Source organism: Dunckerocampus dactyliophorus, chromosome 8, assembly GCF_027744805.1.
Source record: "Dunckerocampus dactyliophorus isolate RoL2022-P2 chromosome 8, RoL_Ddac_1.1, whole genome shotgun sequence".
In the NCBI taxonomy this organism is placed as follows: Eukaryota; Metazoa; Chordata; class Actinopteri; order Syngnathiformes; family Syngnathidae; genus Dunckerocampus; species Dunckerocampus dactyliophorus.
In genome coordinates, this window is record NC_072826.1 from 28790640 (window position 1) to 28809167 (window position 18528).

Consider the following 18528-nt stretch of genomic DNA (forward strand, 5'->3'; position numbering starts at 1 on the left):
AATAAAGACATAAATATAAGACATCAAGTACATATAATAAATAATTATTATATACCATATTATAGAATATTGTATTATTATACATTCAAACATTTCAATATATTAAAAAATACACCTTAATGTTCCTTAATGTAACTTGATAAAGCATGTCGGAAACAAATAAACCATACAATACCATAGCATATATTATAGTATCATATCAATAAATGATGAATCAACTAAATATAGTAATTATATTATATTTTACATGATGTATTATCATACTATCAATATTATTGCATTTCAAATGTTACGTAAATAAAACAAAAAGCGACGTTTTCTGTGGTTAAAATGTGGAATTTCCTGGCATCTCGATAAGTATAAATGACTAATCGTGTTTTATCACCGTCAGATCCTTCTCAGATGCCATAATAAGTCAAAGATCCACCATCCTCATCGAGTACACTGCCAATAGATTGATTGCTTTCATGTATTTTGCACTGATTGTGCTGATGATGAGAGGCCCATTGTGTTCCATTGAATGGAAAGAAAGATAACTGGACAGACAGATTGATCTGCTAGAGAGAGCAAACAAGCTAACAATATAATGTAACAATGTAATCGTCCTCTGTGCACATCACAGATGGTCTGAGTGTGTGTGTGTGTGTGTGTGCGTGTGTGTGTTTTTCGTATTGATGCACAGCCGTTCATCCTAATGTGACTTTCCATTCATGTGTTTCTTCACGCTGATCAAAACGCCATCAAAAGCACGCTTGCAATCAATAATGCTAATGTCTCTGCTTGGCGGCCGGCTCCATTAGTCTGTGCGCTTGCCAATAAAGCACGCCGATGCTGATTGCTTTCACTTGTAGCCGCAAACTTATGATGGAGACAAAAAACACACACACACACACACACACACACAATGCCTGGATGTCATTTGGAAAAAAGCCTCTTCTAAAGTTTAAAAAAAAACAGATGATAAACTTGCCATATTCAGAAAATGTCTGCTTTTTAAAAATATAATGATTTAGGTAAATAATAGGAAAAAAAATATATATATAATGTCAAAATATTTAGAATTTTTTGTATTATTACTTAATTGTGCATCTCTATATGCCTTATATAATATACTGTAAGTACAGTGGAGGTACGGTACTGTAATGTATGATTTCAAAAGAACCTAAATACATTTTTGGCTGATTTGCCATGAAATTTATGTAAGAAGGACGCCGACGTAAGAGAAGATTATTTAAGATTTATCAAAGAAAATGTAAGAATTTACTACAGTAATCCCTCGCCAAATCACACTTTGAACTTCGCGGCTTCACTCTATCAGGGATTTTAAAAATATATCATGCTGTTTTGTGATTGAAAATGATTTTACAGATATTTTTTTGCCTAAGTGAAGCATTTTCGAGCATAAAAATGGCTAAATGAAGTAAAATACAAATACAAGGCATTCAGAAGATGCATTCAAAGACATTGTGATGATATGTAATGTTCTACGCTGTTCATTAGGTGGCACTAATGTTACATTGATGAGACAACAGCCACAGCAGGAGGTACAACGTAACGACAAGGAACTCTCCCAATGCTGACATGTGTCAGTTTGTATTTATTTATGCCGATGTCTTATTTTCTCCTATTATGTCTACTATATTGGATAACAGAAATGTAGCGGTGACTATAGGGATGTTATTTCATGTCTGGAGGGCTCTAATAATGTGAAAAAACACATACAGAAGGTCATAAAAAGGTTTTCTATCCTTTAACTAAGAAAATAATCTATTTATAGATAAATAAATAATAAATAATTTTTACATTTCAGAAACAGAACATCATAGCAACAGTAAAATATGGTGGTGGTAGTGTGATGGTCTGGGGCTGTTTTGCTGCTTCAGGACCTGGAAGACTTGCTGTGATAAATGGAAGCATGAATTCTGCTGAAGGAGAATGTCCGGCCATCTGTTGGTGACCTCAAGCTGAAAGCAACTTGGGTTGTGCAGCAGGACAATGATCCAAAACACACCAGCAAGTCCACCTCTGAATGGCTGAAGACTTTGGAGTGGCCTAGTCCAAGTCCTGACCTGAATCCTATTGAGATGCTGTGGCATGACCTTAAAAAGGCGCTTCATGCTGGAAAACCCTCCAATGTGGCTGAATGACAACAAATTCTGCAAAGATGAGTGGGCCAAAATTCCTCCCCAGCGCTGTAAGAGACTCATTGCAAGTTATCACAAACGCTTGATTGCAGTTGTTGCTGCTAAGGGGGCCCAACCACTTATTAGGTTTAGGGGGCAATCACCTTTCCACACAGGGCCATGTACAGTAGCTTTAGAGTTTTTTCAACCTTAATAATAAAAAGTTTCATTTAAAAACTGTATTTTGTGTTGAGTTGTGTTGTCATTGACTAATATTTACATTTGTTTGATGACCTGAAACATTTAAGTGTGACAAACATGCAAAAAAATCGGAAGGAGGCAAATACTTTTTCACACCACTGCACTGTACATAATAAATAAGAGACATTAGAACGCGATAACGTAGAAGCCAGTCTGTGGGTCATACAAGGTTGGGGGCCACTGTGATAGACCACCTGCTCACATTTTTGTCCAGGTCTCGTCTTGTCAACGAAAACTCACACACGACTCGTCATGTTTTAGTCATCAAAGAGCCATGTTTAGCTCCTCATCGTCTCCTTTTCTTCATGGAAAAAAGGTTAGTCAACTAAATAATTAAAGTATAAATGAATTATACATTCATTATTTATAAATTATTATTCATAAAAGTAAACTAAATGTGTACATTTATAGAATTTAACAATGGTAAGTTTTATAAAATACATTTTATGTTGTGTTCGTTGGTTGGGGACTTAGTGAACCTATAGAAGTACCGAATTCGGTACCCATCTCTAGGGTACCACATAAAATTGCACCGAGGGTGCCACTTTGAGTAGAGCCGTCTCTGCCTGTCGACATTTGCATCTGAAAATAAGAGAAAATCAGGAAAATAAGGGAAATCGTAGCCAAAGAAAGTGGCCCAGGCATCATCATCAGTCAGTGGTGCGCTATTGATTGAAGCTATGTCAAAGTAAGGCATGCTGCCCCACTCCTCCAACACACCACGTTGGCTTGTCCCATGTCTGCTTATTAACAGCAGAAGCTAGCGAGAGGAAAGGTCTGCTCCTTTACTGGCGTCCGCAGAGAGTCGCTATCAAATGCTAGTGTTTGCAGCGTTGCTCATGTGGGAAGTCACACGTACGTCCAAGATCCTGTCTAATGGCGGCTCAGGGTGTGTCCTCGCCTTACAACTTAATGCCTTCGCCATTGATTTCCCCCGCTTTCTTAGCAAAAGCGGTTCACCCACCCAACGGCGGCTCGCTCGCGTTCTCGCACACATCTCGGACTGCACAAAGTGCTCAAAGTGCAGCCAGTCGGCCGTGCAGTATCTGATGTGCGGCGGGAAGTGCAGGAAACTGCCTCCGGTCACGGCTGGCTCGCTGAGGGGGGGGAGCTTCTCCTGCAATTAGCGCAAAGAGCTTCTGCCACAAGAAAACTGTCAGTTGTTAGCGCTCACTATTTTGTTCTGGATCACAGGGTGCTGCCTGCAAGGAGTCTTTCTAGGAATTCAAATTCTCCAGCAGGCCCCAAAAGATGTGGCGAAAACCTCCGCAGACAACACACACCAAAACTGTCCCAATTTTGTTTGGCTTTAGAATAATTGAATGCTGTTAAATCTTTTCCGTACGACGACCTTTAGCCATCATGAGACCTGACAAAGAACCTCTGCGGCTGGTCTGCGGCCAGTCAAAAATCAGCATGTCACATGTTCGCCCCCGGTGCATTTCGTGCCTTTTTTGCACGTAGACCGGTCGTAGGAGCCCGTACGACCGGTTGTGATCTAGGCTTAAAATAAAACAACCTAGACAATGCATAATGGACTTTTTAGTGACGTTCTACCAGTACAAGGTGTGTGCCTGTTTTTGTGAGCCCCAAACGTGAGAAAATGATCATCTCACACACTTGTTCCCTCCAAATTTGAGAAAAGAGGCACTCAAATGTTCGCTCTTGAAGTTGCAGATTTTCATGATCTCATGAATGCAAAAAACCTCCTTAGTCATGGACATGATGTCACTTCTGACCCCGCCCCTAGCTAGATGTCCCAAGCACACGCCCACCCCTTTATAAAAAACAGCTTTGGAAAAAAAAAAACACCAGGCTTCGCTACGCACCTTAAAGTCTTATTATTACTATGGTTGTGAAGGATAAACCGATGCGACCGAATGTCTAGCAGCCTCCTGGATGGAAAAGAATCATGCATAAATTCTTAGATGAATGGACTGTAGAGACATGCGCCAGGTATCGCAAGACTAGCAATCAGTTGGCAGTCCGTCTCTTAAACAAAGCGAGAGCCTGGGCTGCTGGCAAAAACGCTTGTCACGCATGCACCGTAGCTTAGCATGGCTGAAGACGGCAATGAATCTAAATAGCATTAGCAGCGATTAGCGCTAGCGAGTTGCTGGGAAAGATTTTCAATACATCAGCAAAACATACGGACATTATAGCAGTCTGATTGATCTTATTTATTATGTATTGTGAAAAACTAAGACAGGAACAACATCAAATTAAAAGCACTAAATGAATACAGAGCCACCATCCAGCAGTACCAGCCTGGTGTTGGTTTTTCAGAGAGGTGCAATGAACAAATATGCACATTAGCACTCAATAAGGTCATCAGATCTTACCTTTATGTATTCCCATATAGGATCAGCATTTGGGAGCAAATATGAGGTGAAAGAAAAAGGGAAAAAGACAGTATAGTAGTCTATCTGTGCAGTGTGGGACAAAGTTAATGGTGCATTTAAGGGCCATCGAACAAAGTGGGACAGGTCACAGCAAACAACTTAAACATGCAAAAACTGTGGGATTTCTAACGCTATATTATTTTTTAAATAAAATGATGGCCCATATTTCCAAAATTGTTATCCATTTACACAAAATTTGATGCAGTTATTTACAAATTATTTCTTTTTTTTTTTAAATTGTATCGTAACCCGCGTTTCTAGCGTTGTAGCAAATCGTTTACCAGAGAGATTCACATCCCTTCTTATTGTAGATAAAAACTTCTTTCTATTTGCGATTAATTGCGATTAATTATGCGTTATGATTGCTATATGATTATTGCGATTCAATATTTTAATCAATTGACAGCCCTAATTTCAGTATGTTTGGACTAATAGTCGACCACAAAACAGCCATCATTAACTCATTCAATACACGTTTTTATAAACCCGAACACCTGATCTTAACAACTACTTTTTTTGCGCGAGAGGCAAAAAAGAGGTGATGATGCAACTCCGCACTAATGGATTTCACTTCAGCGCAATTTTAAGGCATAAAAATGGACACAAGGTGGCAGAATTGTGTTTGATAAGAGCTCAGCAAAGATCACGGGACCGAAAAAACACACATGACAGGAAGGAGGAAGTTAGAGAGCATGCAGGAGTATAGCCTGCAGAAGGTTACGCATTGTAGGGAAATTTTAACACACGCACACACACGCACGCACATGCGCATGCGTGCACACACATAGTTCAGTTCCAAATGTGAAAATTGTAAATAGTTCATGATGTTATATTTGTAAATAAATTGCTATTTTGATGTAAAACAACCCCTTTTTTGTGTTGTTTATGTTGTGGTATAGTTGTTTAGATATTTGAGCTGTCACAAAAGCAAAACAATATTTTTGTCAAAGTGAAAGTTATGCTTGAAATGTACATTTATGTACAAATGTACTTTTCACAAAAAGCTGCTTTTCTCCCTTTTTTTAGTCGGGAACTGATATTTTAATGAAACTTACTTATGTTCCACCGCTGGTTACTAAACAACGGAACACGATAGGAGCAAACCTTTTTCTCTGATGAAAGACGGGAGTCTAATGTTTCTTTTGGTAGGCTCCATGTTTATATAGCCATGGATCACAATATTCTTTGTGCCGGGAAAATTGTCTAAAATGTCCGCTACTGAAAGGGTTGTCTTTTGATAAACGGCTGTGATTGAATGAGTTAATTAATTAATTTCTGAAAAAATGCGCTATAGCGAGGGAGTGATAATCGATCCGCGATGTAATCGCCTCTCATGGAAGGCCTTCATGACACACACACTCACATAGCACAATCAGAGTTGCGCAACATATAGTAGATCACTGAGAACACTGAGACACACAATAGATGCATTGTTCTCACCCCCACAAGCTTAACTGTCACTTTGGCACAAACTTAACTTTCACTTTCTCGAGGGGCAGGGCAACTACTATACAGACTCTGTGCACTTCCTCGTTGGTGCTAAACAAAAACGTTGCTCTTGTTTTTTAACACAGTTTGATAACCTTTTTTGAAATCGTGTGATCGCTGACTTCTTCTCCGATGGCAACGCGGTCCAAAGAAACAGGAAGAAAGGCCTTTTGCACGGCAGTCAGCTGCAGACTAAAAGCAACAAAGCCTCACATCGCAGAGTGTTTTTCCACTCTATCAGTGCACACGAGTGAAAAATACCCATTTGAGGCCTTTGCTTTCATCCAAAAGTGAGTGTCGGGAGACTAATGGCAGCTCATTCCCTTCAGTACCGACTGAGCTGCATCAAAACAAAAGAGGCACGCCGAGACTCGCTCCTACTTTGCGCCTCTCAGAACTGAAGTCACGACAGACACTTAGCATATATCAACGCCAGCTTATGTTTTATTGATGCGCTGATTACCTGCAAGATTTCCTGCAGCCCATATTGTTTGTTGAATTATTTAGAGAGCAGCGGGCCCGCGGCGGATCAGCGCACTCAAGTGCGCCTCAAACTATTCGATAACGCCTCAACACTTCAAAGCAGAGCGCCAGGCGGTCAAACGGCGCACGTGCGCGCGTCCTCTGCTGCCGCTGCTCTGCCGTGAGAATGCCTCGACCGAGCGAGCGCTCTTGTCCGCTCCATGCAGAGCTGCATGCATTGTGCATGAAAGCTAAACGAGGCAGGAAAGTTGCACGGGAACAATGCAACACTTCAGTTAAATAATACCGCATTTAAGGGCCGCCGTTTAACCTCAAAGCTTGGAGGGGGGGAGACTCTACTGGGCTCGCTGGTTATGTCATCGGCTTCCACAGCTGTGGATTTGCACTGCAGACACTGCAAACATAACAAGACAATGACTATTTGCGCACGCACCTTGCCTTTTCTGTTATTAGAACGCATTGTGAAGAGCAGCAGAGCAAATAGCCAAGATTTCTATTTGCTCTGGTGCTGGCACTGGGATCGAGCTCGTTTTGAAACAGCTGCAATTGAGAAATATCTTGTTTCCACCGTTGGTACTTGAGCTTCTATGTACTGTATGAGGCCTATTCAACTCTTTTGTTGTGGGGGCCAGAAGGGCTGGGGGGGGGGACTTCTCCCTTCATTCACTCTTATCATTTTGAATGTCTGATATCAGACGTCTTTACGGACCTGCTTCATAACAACAGCCTTAGATCCTTTGTATCAGGGTTCCCAACCACAGGTTGGGCCCCGCCCACAGACTGGCATCGAGCCGTGGAAAACTTTCAGAAGCAATGATAAAAAAATCTGTTTTTTGAAAAACGGTCTGTAAATAACTACATCAAATTTTACGTATCAATTTTGGAAATAAGGACTATTATTTTATTCAAAGATGATATACAGATAGAAATCTCACAGTTTTTGCATGTTTACGTTGTTTTGTTTTAACTCAATCAATACCAAAAGCACATTTATACGTTTTTTTAAACCCGAACGCCCGATCCCAAAGACGCATTTATACGTCTTTTAAGTTTTTGTGCGGGAGAGGCAAAAAGAGGCGATGACGCAACTCCCCACTAATGTGTTTCACTTCAGAGCACTTTTAAGCCACAAAAACGGCCACAAGGTGGCAGAAGTGCATTCGATAAGAGGTCGGCATGGATCATTTGCATGTAAAAGCACACTCGACAGCAAGGAGGAAGTGGAAGAGCGTGGAGGAGTGTAGCGTGCAGAAGGTTACGCCTTGTACGCCTTGAAATTTTAACGCACGCATGCGCACACGTGCGCACACACATGCACACACGCAGTTTAGTTCCTACTTGTAAATAGTTCACTGTGTTATATTTGTAAATAAATTGTTATTTTGATGTAAAACAACTCTTTTTGTCTTGTTTATGTTGTGGTGCAGTGGTGCAGTGGTCCCTCAACGTTTAGGGAACGTTAGACCTTGTTAGTTTGCTAGGTAACCAGGGGAGAACGTTTCGATAAGGTTCTCCCTTGGTTTGGTGCTAACTAACCACTGGAGAACAATAAACTACCTTTCTTTTTTTGTTGAAGCTATCTGTTATGCAAAGGGTCAAAGAGTGTGCGGATAAAGTCTCCACCACTTCTTCTCTATGCTTAAATCTTTCATTTATTTGTGGTGGCCAATGAATGTGGTGCTACGCCCCTGCACAACTCATTATACGGGACATCCTGTGAGTGTAGCTTCTTTTTACACACCTCTTATGCACCTGCTCGGCCAGAGAATATGAAGATGTTCAAATTTGTCGCCAAATTTGGCAAATATTCTCGGGCTGCAGAGATTATTTTCTTGGTCCGTTAATCGGAAGCTTTTTGTTTCTATTAATTAAGTAATCGGTTAGGCCCTAGAAAGAAAAAAATGAAAAATCAGCAGTAATTTTACAAGAATAAAGTCAAAATATTAAGCGAATAAAGTTATAATCAATGAGGGAAAAGTTGTAATTTCACAGGAATAACGGCGTAATAGTGTGACAAAAAATGAACATCATTTTAGTAGCGAAAAGTTGAAATATTAAAGAAAAAATGAGAAAATATTATGAAAAAGACACATTTGGAACATTTAGGTTGGGGAAAAAGTTATAATGTTGCGAGAATAAAGTCAAAATATTATGGGAATAAAGTCATAATTACAAGACGAAAACTTATGAGAAGAAAGTTGAAATAGTTGGACAAATAAACCAGCAGAAATTGGAAAAAAAATCTGTAATTTTTACGAGAACACTCCCGTGATATTGTGAGGAAAAATAACATAATTTGTTTGAATGAAAGACGGGAGTCTAATGTTTCCTTTGGTAGGCTCCATGTTTATGTAGCCATACAACACAATATTCTGTGTGCCTTGAAAGATCGGTCTAAATCGTCTAAAATGGCCAGTGCCTACTTTGCTCAACGGTCCTTGAATGCACCGTAATTGTGTGCATGTGCAGACTTTTTTCAAAAATGCACCCCGGTCCGCTGGACCACGGCTTTATCAATGCTGTCTGTAATACTGCGCTGCAAAGATCCTCTACGTAACAGGAGTGCTCTGGTGTTTTCAGGAATCCATTGCAAAAATGTTAGTCGCGTAACTCACGGGCCACCAGTTCAATAGCCCTGCTGCGGGGCAAGCTCGGCAGCTGTTATGTGCCGATAATGCGTCACCTGCTTATCCAAAAAGTACTTCATCAGAGTAGAAGCAGAGGACCAAATACAGAGCCCTGGGGAACGCCAGTCTATTATCCTATTTCCTGAGGGAAATTTCTGTTCTTCTCAGTCTTTTGCAGTACAGTAGATCCCGGCTTTTCGTTGCCACCAAATAAATAAGGGACACCTGGTTGGCAGGGCCAACCGTCCGACTGCTATTTCTTTTTACACACAACTTGTGTTTTGAGGATAAGACATTATTATAATAATAAAAGGGAAAGCAAAGTTGCTAAATAACAGAAAAGGTAAGTTAGCACGTACCTCATAAACATGACAGTCACTTGTAGCTTCCCCGTGGGACAAAAACAAACTCCAAACTAACCACATTGACACTTTTGACACATTTGACCAGACCAGAAGCTAGGCAGATAGCTCGAGCTAGCTAGATAGATACTGTAGCTGCTGTCAATGTGAGTCAAGCGTGACAGCCGGGCAAAGTGTGTAAACAAAGATGGAGTCAACAGACTCCACATTTTACAGGCGACAGAAGTTTTGATTCTCACGTTAATAAGGGACAATGTGCGTCCCTTGTATGCCTCGACGCATACTTTAATTTGTAAATACGGGACGGCACCCCTATCCCCGTCCCAGGACCACCACCGAATGGCGAAAATCTGAGAGTAATTGAGACGCCCGTAAAATGTAAAGGCTCAGTCTGCCTCCCCTTTCAAATCCTCCTGCTAGCTTGACATTGACGTTCTCCTCCAATTTCGGATCAACATTTGCAATAAGGGTGACTGTTGTAATGATGAAAAATTAAAATTTTAAAATATTATCTTTAAAAACAAAAAAGGTATCTTTTTTCCCCACCAAAACCCACAATTTGTCAGGGCCGTGAAAGCTGCATTGTGAACGTAACTATTGTTAACAGAAATTAATTATTGTTAATTAACTAATTATTTATAGATACTGCTTGTGTATATATAATGGAATAAAATTATTTTATTTTATAAATTATTATCTATACATTTTGATGAAAATAATTAAAAAAAACAATAAATGATAATCATAACCACAATAAAAAAAAAATCTTTAATTTGTGGGGCCATGAATGCTGCATTGAGAATGTAACTATTGTTAATAGTAATTAATTCTATTTAAAAATAATAATAATAATAATAATAATAATAATAATAATAAGGCATATATGTAATAATTATTAATCAATATAATTAGTCAATATTATGTAATATATATATATATATATATATAAATGATATAATTGTAAAATATATTTTATACATTATTATTTTCATAATCTTCATAAAAATAATTTTCAAAAATAATAAACGGTAATCATAATCATAATGAAATACTCTTTAAACACACATTTTTTCCCACTAAAATCGGTGAATTTGCGGGGCCATGAATGCTGCATTGCGAATGTAACTATTTTTAATAGTAATTATTTGAATAATAATAATAATAATAATAATAATAATAATAATAATAATAATAATTGATTTAATCAGTTTTTTTCCGTATAAAAACAACATAATTAGGTGTTACTAAAATTAGATGAGAGAGGCGAGGGGTCAGCAAGTGTCTTTTACGAAGCTCGCCTTTAAGCAACGTGATCTCTTGACGAAATAATAATTAGGAGCTGTTCAAGGTCAGGTCATCTCAATGGATGAGCTGGATAAATTATGCAGGAAGCTCCGTCCACCGAGGTGTTTGAAGCTTCTTTTTCCTCACGTTTTGACCGCGGTGTCTTGTTTCCGGAATACTGAGGGCGTTAGTTTGCCGAGAAGCTCCCTCCCCTGTCTTGCCGACACGTTTCAAAGCGCGGTGCGGCCAGTGATACCCGCTCCAACTATCGGCCCCAGTTACACTGCAACAAAATGAAATCAAAGGCTGACAGGCCGACTCGGGGAGCGCTTGCAGTGAATGCATGAACACCGAATGTGCAGTCGTTGAAAAGCCTTCACTGCTGTGCGTCTCATAAATCCCCCTTTTAATTGAAAAGCGCTTTATTAAGCTCGTCCGTAAGCATTGATCCCTCGTGATGCACTCTTGTTCATACGGTGTGAGTCTATTAATGAGCAGGAAGATTGACGACAGCATAGCTGCTCGCTAAATATGTGACATGAAGTGAAACAAAAGGTGTCAGTCTTGCCATCCGCAAACAAACAACCATTAATAACCCCCAGAGACCTGCATGCAAGCACTTTATGGTGGGGGGGGGAGAAATCCAATAATGAGAGACAATAAAGGCTTAAAAAGAAACGTTAATAAAGCCTTTTAATTGACTTGTCTTCCCCAGCCTGGAGAAACACAGATGGCTGCCATTGATTACCGATGGCACACAATTAGATCCCAATTTTTAAACGCAGATGAAAATCTTTCACTCCTGAGTGGAACATTCTTTTTTTTTTTTCTTTTTCTCATTACATCTCGCTCCTGCAGCTGCAAGTAAGAGATGAAAAGCACCAACACGGAGCTAAAAGCAACGTCAGACTCCACATCAGCACAAAGAAAGGCACAGCCTCTGGATGCAAACTGAAATGCAACTTTGCTCTTTTTTGTGTCTTAAAACGAGAAGCCTTCGTTTCACTCCGAATCACTGCACCCAACAGCCACTGACCACATTTCTGTGGTTGACTGAACTGGTATTTTTAATGGGATGGGGGACTCCTATTTCAATGCCAGTGAGCAAAAACTACACTCCTGACCAAAATGTTAACACCAGTTGAACAACTACAAGAATGTGCATTTTGCACTGTTGGATCTTAAGGAGGTTCCAAGTAGAGCTTCAAAATGCAAACAGAAGAAATGCAAATGAGGATTAAAGTGAAATAGTTTATGGCCATAGCTCAAAAAAAAAAAAACTCCCCTAAAATAAAATAAAACATTGAAAAAAGGAGTGAGTAATGAGTAGCTGTGCCATTCTTTTTAATCAGCTGAAAAATGGTTTTGGGCGTGCTTGATGCCAGTGTTTCCAGGACGCTAGTGGGAATGTTGCTCCAGGTGGTGAAGATGGCTTCACGGAGGGCATCAACTGTCTGCAACTCATGTCCATTTTTGTAAACTTCCCTTGCCATCCATCCCCAAATGTTCTCCATTGGATTTAGATGAGGTGAACACGCGGGATGGTCCAAAAGAGTGAGCTTATTCCTCTGAAAGAAGTCCTTTGTGAAGTGTAGTGTTCTCCTGGTGAAAAGCCAGTCATTACCACACAGACGAGGGCCTTCAGTCATGAGAGATGCCCCCTGCAACATCTCCACATAGCCGGCTGCCGTTTGACGCCCCTGCACAACCTGAAGCTCCATTGGCGCCCCCTCCACTGTGGAAAACATCTCAGGTGATATCTCCTTGTCATTGGAAGCCATCAGGACCGTCAAGGGAGAATAAAACTTTCTTCCACCTTTCAATGTCCCATGTTTGGTGCTCTCCTGCTAATTCCAAACGGGAAATTCTGTGGCCTTGAAGGAGACGAGGCCTTTCAAGACCTTTTTTCTTCTTAAAGCTCTTCTCTGGCAGATAGTGTCTGATGGTTATTGGACTGCACTCGGCACCAGTAACAACCTTCATTTGGGCTGAGGATGGTCCCGTGTATTGACGGACAGCCAATGGGATCCTCCGGCTTATTTTTTTGGGTCAACTGCTTGACTTTTTTGTTCCATGAGCCTCAGGATGTTTTTCAGAAGTTAGAAATGACTGTCTTACTGCATCCAACCTCAGCAGCAATGGGGAGGCCTTGCTTACGCAGCTCAACAATCCCACCGCGTTCAAGGATGTGCTCTTAAACTTTTGATCAGCTGATGAACAGCCTGTTTCACTGTGATGCTATTTTGCAATAAATTCCTTACTCTAAATTTTTGATGTCTCCTTTTTGCATTTTGAAGCTCTACTTACAACCTCCTTAAGATCCAACAGTTCAAAATGTACATTCTTGTCATTTTTCAACTGATCTTAACATTTTGATCAGGGGTGTACAGCATGCGTAGTTCAACTGGCCTCATGTTGTCCTTCAAACTAGTGGAGATTCAACAGCACCTCTGCTGGTTGCAGTCAAGTATTGCACCCCATTCCACCCCAATTGCTGCAAGACACCATTTAGCAGCAATCAGTTCCACCTCCAACCGGATTCTCAATGATAAATGAATTGGCAGATCGTTTGTTTATGCTCATCCCTAATAAGAACTACTGTACAGTTGTCCCTCGCCACGTCACGTTTCGGATTTTGTGGCTTCACTCGATCACGGTTTTTCACACACACACGCGCACGCGCACATGCGTGCACACACATGCACACACTTGCACACACATAGTTCAGTTCCAAATGATGTGAGAATTGTCAATAGTTGATGGTGTTATGTTTGTAAATAAATAGTTATTTTGATGTTAAACAACCCCTTTTTGTGTTGTTTATGTTGGTATCGTTGTTTAGATATTTGAGCTGTCACAAAAGCAAACAAAATTTGTGTCAAAGTGAAAGTTATGCTCGAAATGTATCTTTTCACAAAAAAATGTTTTTCTGTCTTTTTAGTTGGGAACTGATATTTTCCTGAAACGTACCTATGTTCTACTGCTGATTACTAAAGAACGCAAAAAGGTAGAAACCAACTTTTTTTTCTGATGAATGACGGGAGTCTAACGTTTCTTTTGGTAGGTTCCATGTTTATATAGCCGTAGAACACAATATTCTGTGTGCCTTGGAAGATCAGTCAAAATCCTCTAAAACGGCCGCTACTGAAGGGGTTGTCTTTTGAGAAATGGCTGGGATTGAATGAGTAAATAAGACAATAGCCGCAGCAGGAAGTAAAAAAAAGAAAAGAAACAACAACAGAGAACTCTCCCAACGCTAATGTGTGAGTCTACATTATGTCTTATTTTCTCTTATTATACTATCCTTACTATATTGGGTAACAAGAGTGTCAGTGTGACTATGGGCGTGTTACTTCATGTCTAGAGGGCTCTAATAACATTAAAACCTGTATTTAGAAGGTTGTTAACAGGTTTTCTATGCTCTAACTACCAGAATATTCCATTTATAAATAAGGAATCACAACTTCACTGATGACAGTCGGATATGGAATGTATATGGAAAAATTCTGCCTTTACAAAATGAAAGGTCCCATATTGTAGTATTTTTTCGTGCATGTGTACCTCCAAGTTTACAGTATTCGTACGTTTAGCGCGGGTGATAGCTTCCCACAACAGCCCGCAACAAGCGAACTCCGCAAAGTAGCCTACTTCATTTTTTGACAATTATTATATATGGTTTAAAGGAAAAGTGCACTTTTTGGGGAATTTTGCCCATCATCCACAACCCCCGTATTTTGATGATTTACAACATTACCAAAACCTCTTTCCTAGGCGCATTGATCTGACATAGCCCATGTAGCAAACGCTACTTCCGTCAACAACAGCAGCACAGAAACAGCGACGACACTTACAGTGTCCGCTCTCACGGGGATGGCTTGCGGTATCAAGACTTGTGCTGCAGTCCTCAGGTACAAAGTGTTGACAGCAAACCAGCACCTTGTTGAGCGAAATTGAGAGCCAGTAGTATTGACTCTTACATCTGTCCCGTTGCAGTGGCTTGAGGCGTCGTGTTACTCTTTGGTGTTCGCTGCTACAATAACAATATCGCTGTAGCGTGGTTAATATACAGTACAGGTCAGTCATGTAAACGGAACACTGTTGGCGTTTTTCTTTAGCTTTTGCCTCAAAGTAGGTACCTCCCATGATGTGCATTGTTAGCCGGCTCATACTAACTCGTTCTCTCTCGTTAGAGCGCACAGAAAAGGGAAAGAAATATGCGTTCGTGTTTCACATAAGGATTGTGAAGGATTCACAAAAAAAGAATAGTTTTCCTTTAAGGCTGTAAAACTCACCGTACGCTTTATACACTTTTCTCAGACAGGCATTAACATTTTGTCACATTTCTCTCTCGTTTAAACACTCTCAAAGTTTAAATTTCGTTTTAATTTGAATGATCAACCTAGTAGGTTGGACACAAGAAATGATTAAGTGACTCACGCATATTTCACTCCTCTGACTGCGTCTCGTCGTCCCGGCGCCGTTCAACTGCAGCGTTTTTGTATCCTTGTTAAAACATATTGCTCCTGTCGTCGTATTTTCCTCCTCCTCATCATCCTCTACGAACCGAAGATTCATTTCTTCCATAATGGCGCCCTACATCCGCCACGTCGACCTTCCTTCAGCAATGCCCAGAAGTCCAACTTTTCATACAGCGTTCAGAGTCACACGGTTAGCTTCTTCTGTTTCTTTACTGCAAGCAGCTCACACGGTTAGCTAGTTTGCTAGCCATGACCACAACAAGAGGCAGCATGAAGGAGATTGGTTGAAAGTGGCCCACAGCCAATTGGGACGCGGAAGACAGCGGGCGGTGCAGACAGAAGAGAGAGGAGAGAAAGAGCGACACCGCCGCCTCGTGCTAAAGCACAGAACTACAACACTCAACTTCCCACAATGCAATTCTTCTTAAAGAAGAATGTGACAGGCTTGGCCTGCAACATACTGTACATACAAGCTATCCTATGTGAAGTGATGGTCGTATACACGGAGCATGCTCATCTAGCATTTTCTCTAACATCTTGGGTAACTTATTGAGCTGCTAATGATACAGCTCTTGGATGTTATTAGATGGAGCACGGGTACCTAATGTGTGTATGTTGTGTGCATACGATGACGTGGACTGTACCTTCGCAGCAAACGACGAGCTGGGCTTCTCCAAGAGGTCCCAAAGTTTCTTCCTCTTCTCCGAGCAGCACGTGGTGGTGAACTCCTCGCCTTCCCTGTCCCTCAAGTTCTCCGCCTCCCTCTTGAGCTCCTCGTTCATCTGCTCCTTCTTCTGGTGATACCTGGCCTGGCAGCAGGACTCCAGGTAGATCTCGTCGATGCCCCAGAAGTCCAGCTCTTGGCTGAAGGACAGGGCGCACATCTCCTCCATCATGTGCAGCTTCCCCGTGCGGTAGAAGTTGAGGATGGACGTGAAGGCGCCGGGGTGTCTGTCGAAGAAGTACTCGTTGCTGTCCAAGCTGTAGTCGTCGCATATCTCCATGATGGAGTCGTGGGTGTTGCAGTCCCGCAGCTTGCCTAGTCTGGTACGGGGCAGCCGGTCCAGCGTCCTCCACAGGACCTCATGGAGGAGACCCCCGACATTGAGCCTCACTCGGCGGGTGTGCTTGCTGCGGATGATATCCATCGTGTCCGGCGGCAGCGTGACAGCCGACCTGGACGCCGCTTTGATCATCTTTCACTTGTGCAAAAGGCGAGATGGTGCGGTCCGGTGGGGGTTAAAAAGACATGGTCCTTTGGGGGACCTCATCAGGGTCTGAGATCTTCTCCTTGGTCTACAAAAACAGCAACAGAGTCATGGTTTCATTGTGTTTTAACATTTAAACATCAACAATTTACATTAAGGAGCATCACATACACTTCAATCAACATGTCCGAAAAGGAGCAGGAGGAAGCAGAGCTTCCATATTTCAGCTATCACTGATAGTTTGTTCACTTCCTGTTTTTAAATCTCAGCATTTCCTGAGAGATAATAAAGAATTGGTAGCAATATATGGATAGCGTATGCTGTCAAGAAAGAAAAGGAAAAAGAAAGACAAAACAGAAAAAAAGGGTTCAAAAATGAAAAAACAAAATAAATGTCTAAATAAATAAAACAAAAAAGAAATAGAAAATAAAATAAAATAAATTGAAAAAAAACAAAAGATAAATGAATGAATAAACAAATTTGAGAGTAAAAAACTGACAAAATCATAGTATAATGTGTAACTATAATGTGTGTGCGAAATACATTCAACAACAACTTAACTAACAACGCTGAATGAAAGCAATTAGGACAAATGATATCAGGCACCGAGGTATTCATGAAATAATGATAAATGAATGAATTCAGCGTCAGTGATATCAGGTGATGTGGTATTCATGAAATAACAAGGACATGAATGAATTCAGTATAAATGATATCAGACACTGTGGTATTCATGAAATAATGATAAATGAATGAATTCAGGTTCAGTGATATCAGGCACTGTAGTAATCATTAAATTATGATACTTGAACAAATTATTCATAAATGATATGAGACACTGTTGTATTTTGTGGGAAAAAAAATAAATGAATGAATCCAGGATAAATGATATCAGACACTGTGGTATTCATTAAACAATGACAAAATTTAGGATCAATGATGTCAGGCACTGTGGAATTCATGAAATAATGATAAATGAATGAATTCAGGATCAGTGATACCAGGCACTGTAGTAATCATTAAATTATGATACATAAACAAATTATTCATAAATGATATGAGACACTTTTGTATTTTGTGGAAAAAATAATAAATGAATGAATCCAGGATAAATGATATCAGACACTGTGAGATTCATTAAACAATGATGAATGAGTTCAGGCTAAACGATATCAGACACTGTGGTATTCATAGAAAAACGCTAAATGAATGAATTCGGGATAAATCATATCAGACACTGTATTTTTATTTTTTTAATGACAAAAATCATCAATGATATCAGGCAATGTGGTATTCATGAAATAACAAGGACATGAATGAATTCAGTATAAATGATATCAGACACTGTGGTATTCATTAAACAATGACAAAATTTAGGATCAATGATGTCAGGCACTGTGGAATTCATTAAATAATGATAAATGAATGAATTCAGGATCAGTGATACCAGGCACTGTAGTATCTGTTGTATTTTGTGGAAAAAATAAGAGATGAATGAATCCAGGATAAATGATATCAGACACTGTGGTATTCATTAAACAATGATGAATGCATGAATTGACGATAAATGATATCAGACACTTTGGTATTCATTAAATAATGAGGAAATTAATGATTTCAGGATACATGATATCAGACACTGTTGTATTCATCAAATAATGATAAATGAATGAATTTAGGATCAATGATATTAGACACTGTGGTGTTCATTAAACAATGACAAATGAATAAATGTAGAATAAATGATATCAGACACTGTGGTATTCATTAAATGATGAGAAATGAACGCATTCTTAATAAACGATATCAGAA

General features: G+C 40.0%; 1 protein-coding gene across 2 annotated transcripts in view; it reads right to left on the bottom strand.

The window, feature by feature from the left end:
- LOC129186359 (potassium voltage-gated channel subfamily B member 1-like) overlaps positions 1 to 18528 on the bottom strand; it is a 70725-nt gene that overhangs the window by 50264 nt on the left and 1933 nt on the right. For both annotated transcript variants that reach the window (XM_054784560.1, XM_054784559.1), the window contains exon 2: positions 16153 to 16804. In XM_054784560.1, coding sequence (XP_054640535.1) covers positions 16153 to 16704 — 552 coding nt within the window. In that variant the 5' untranslated portion in view covers positions 16705 to 16804. The remainder of the gene's footprint in view (positions 1 to 16152; positions 16805 to 18528) is intronic.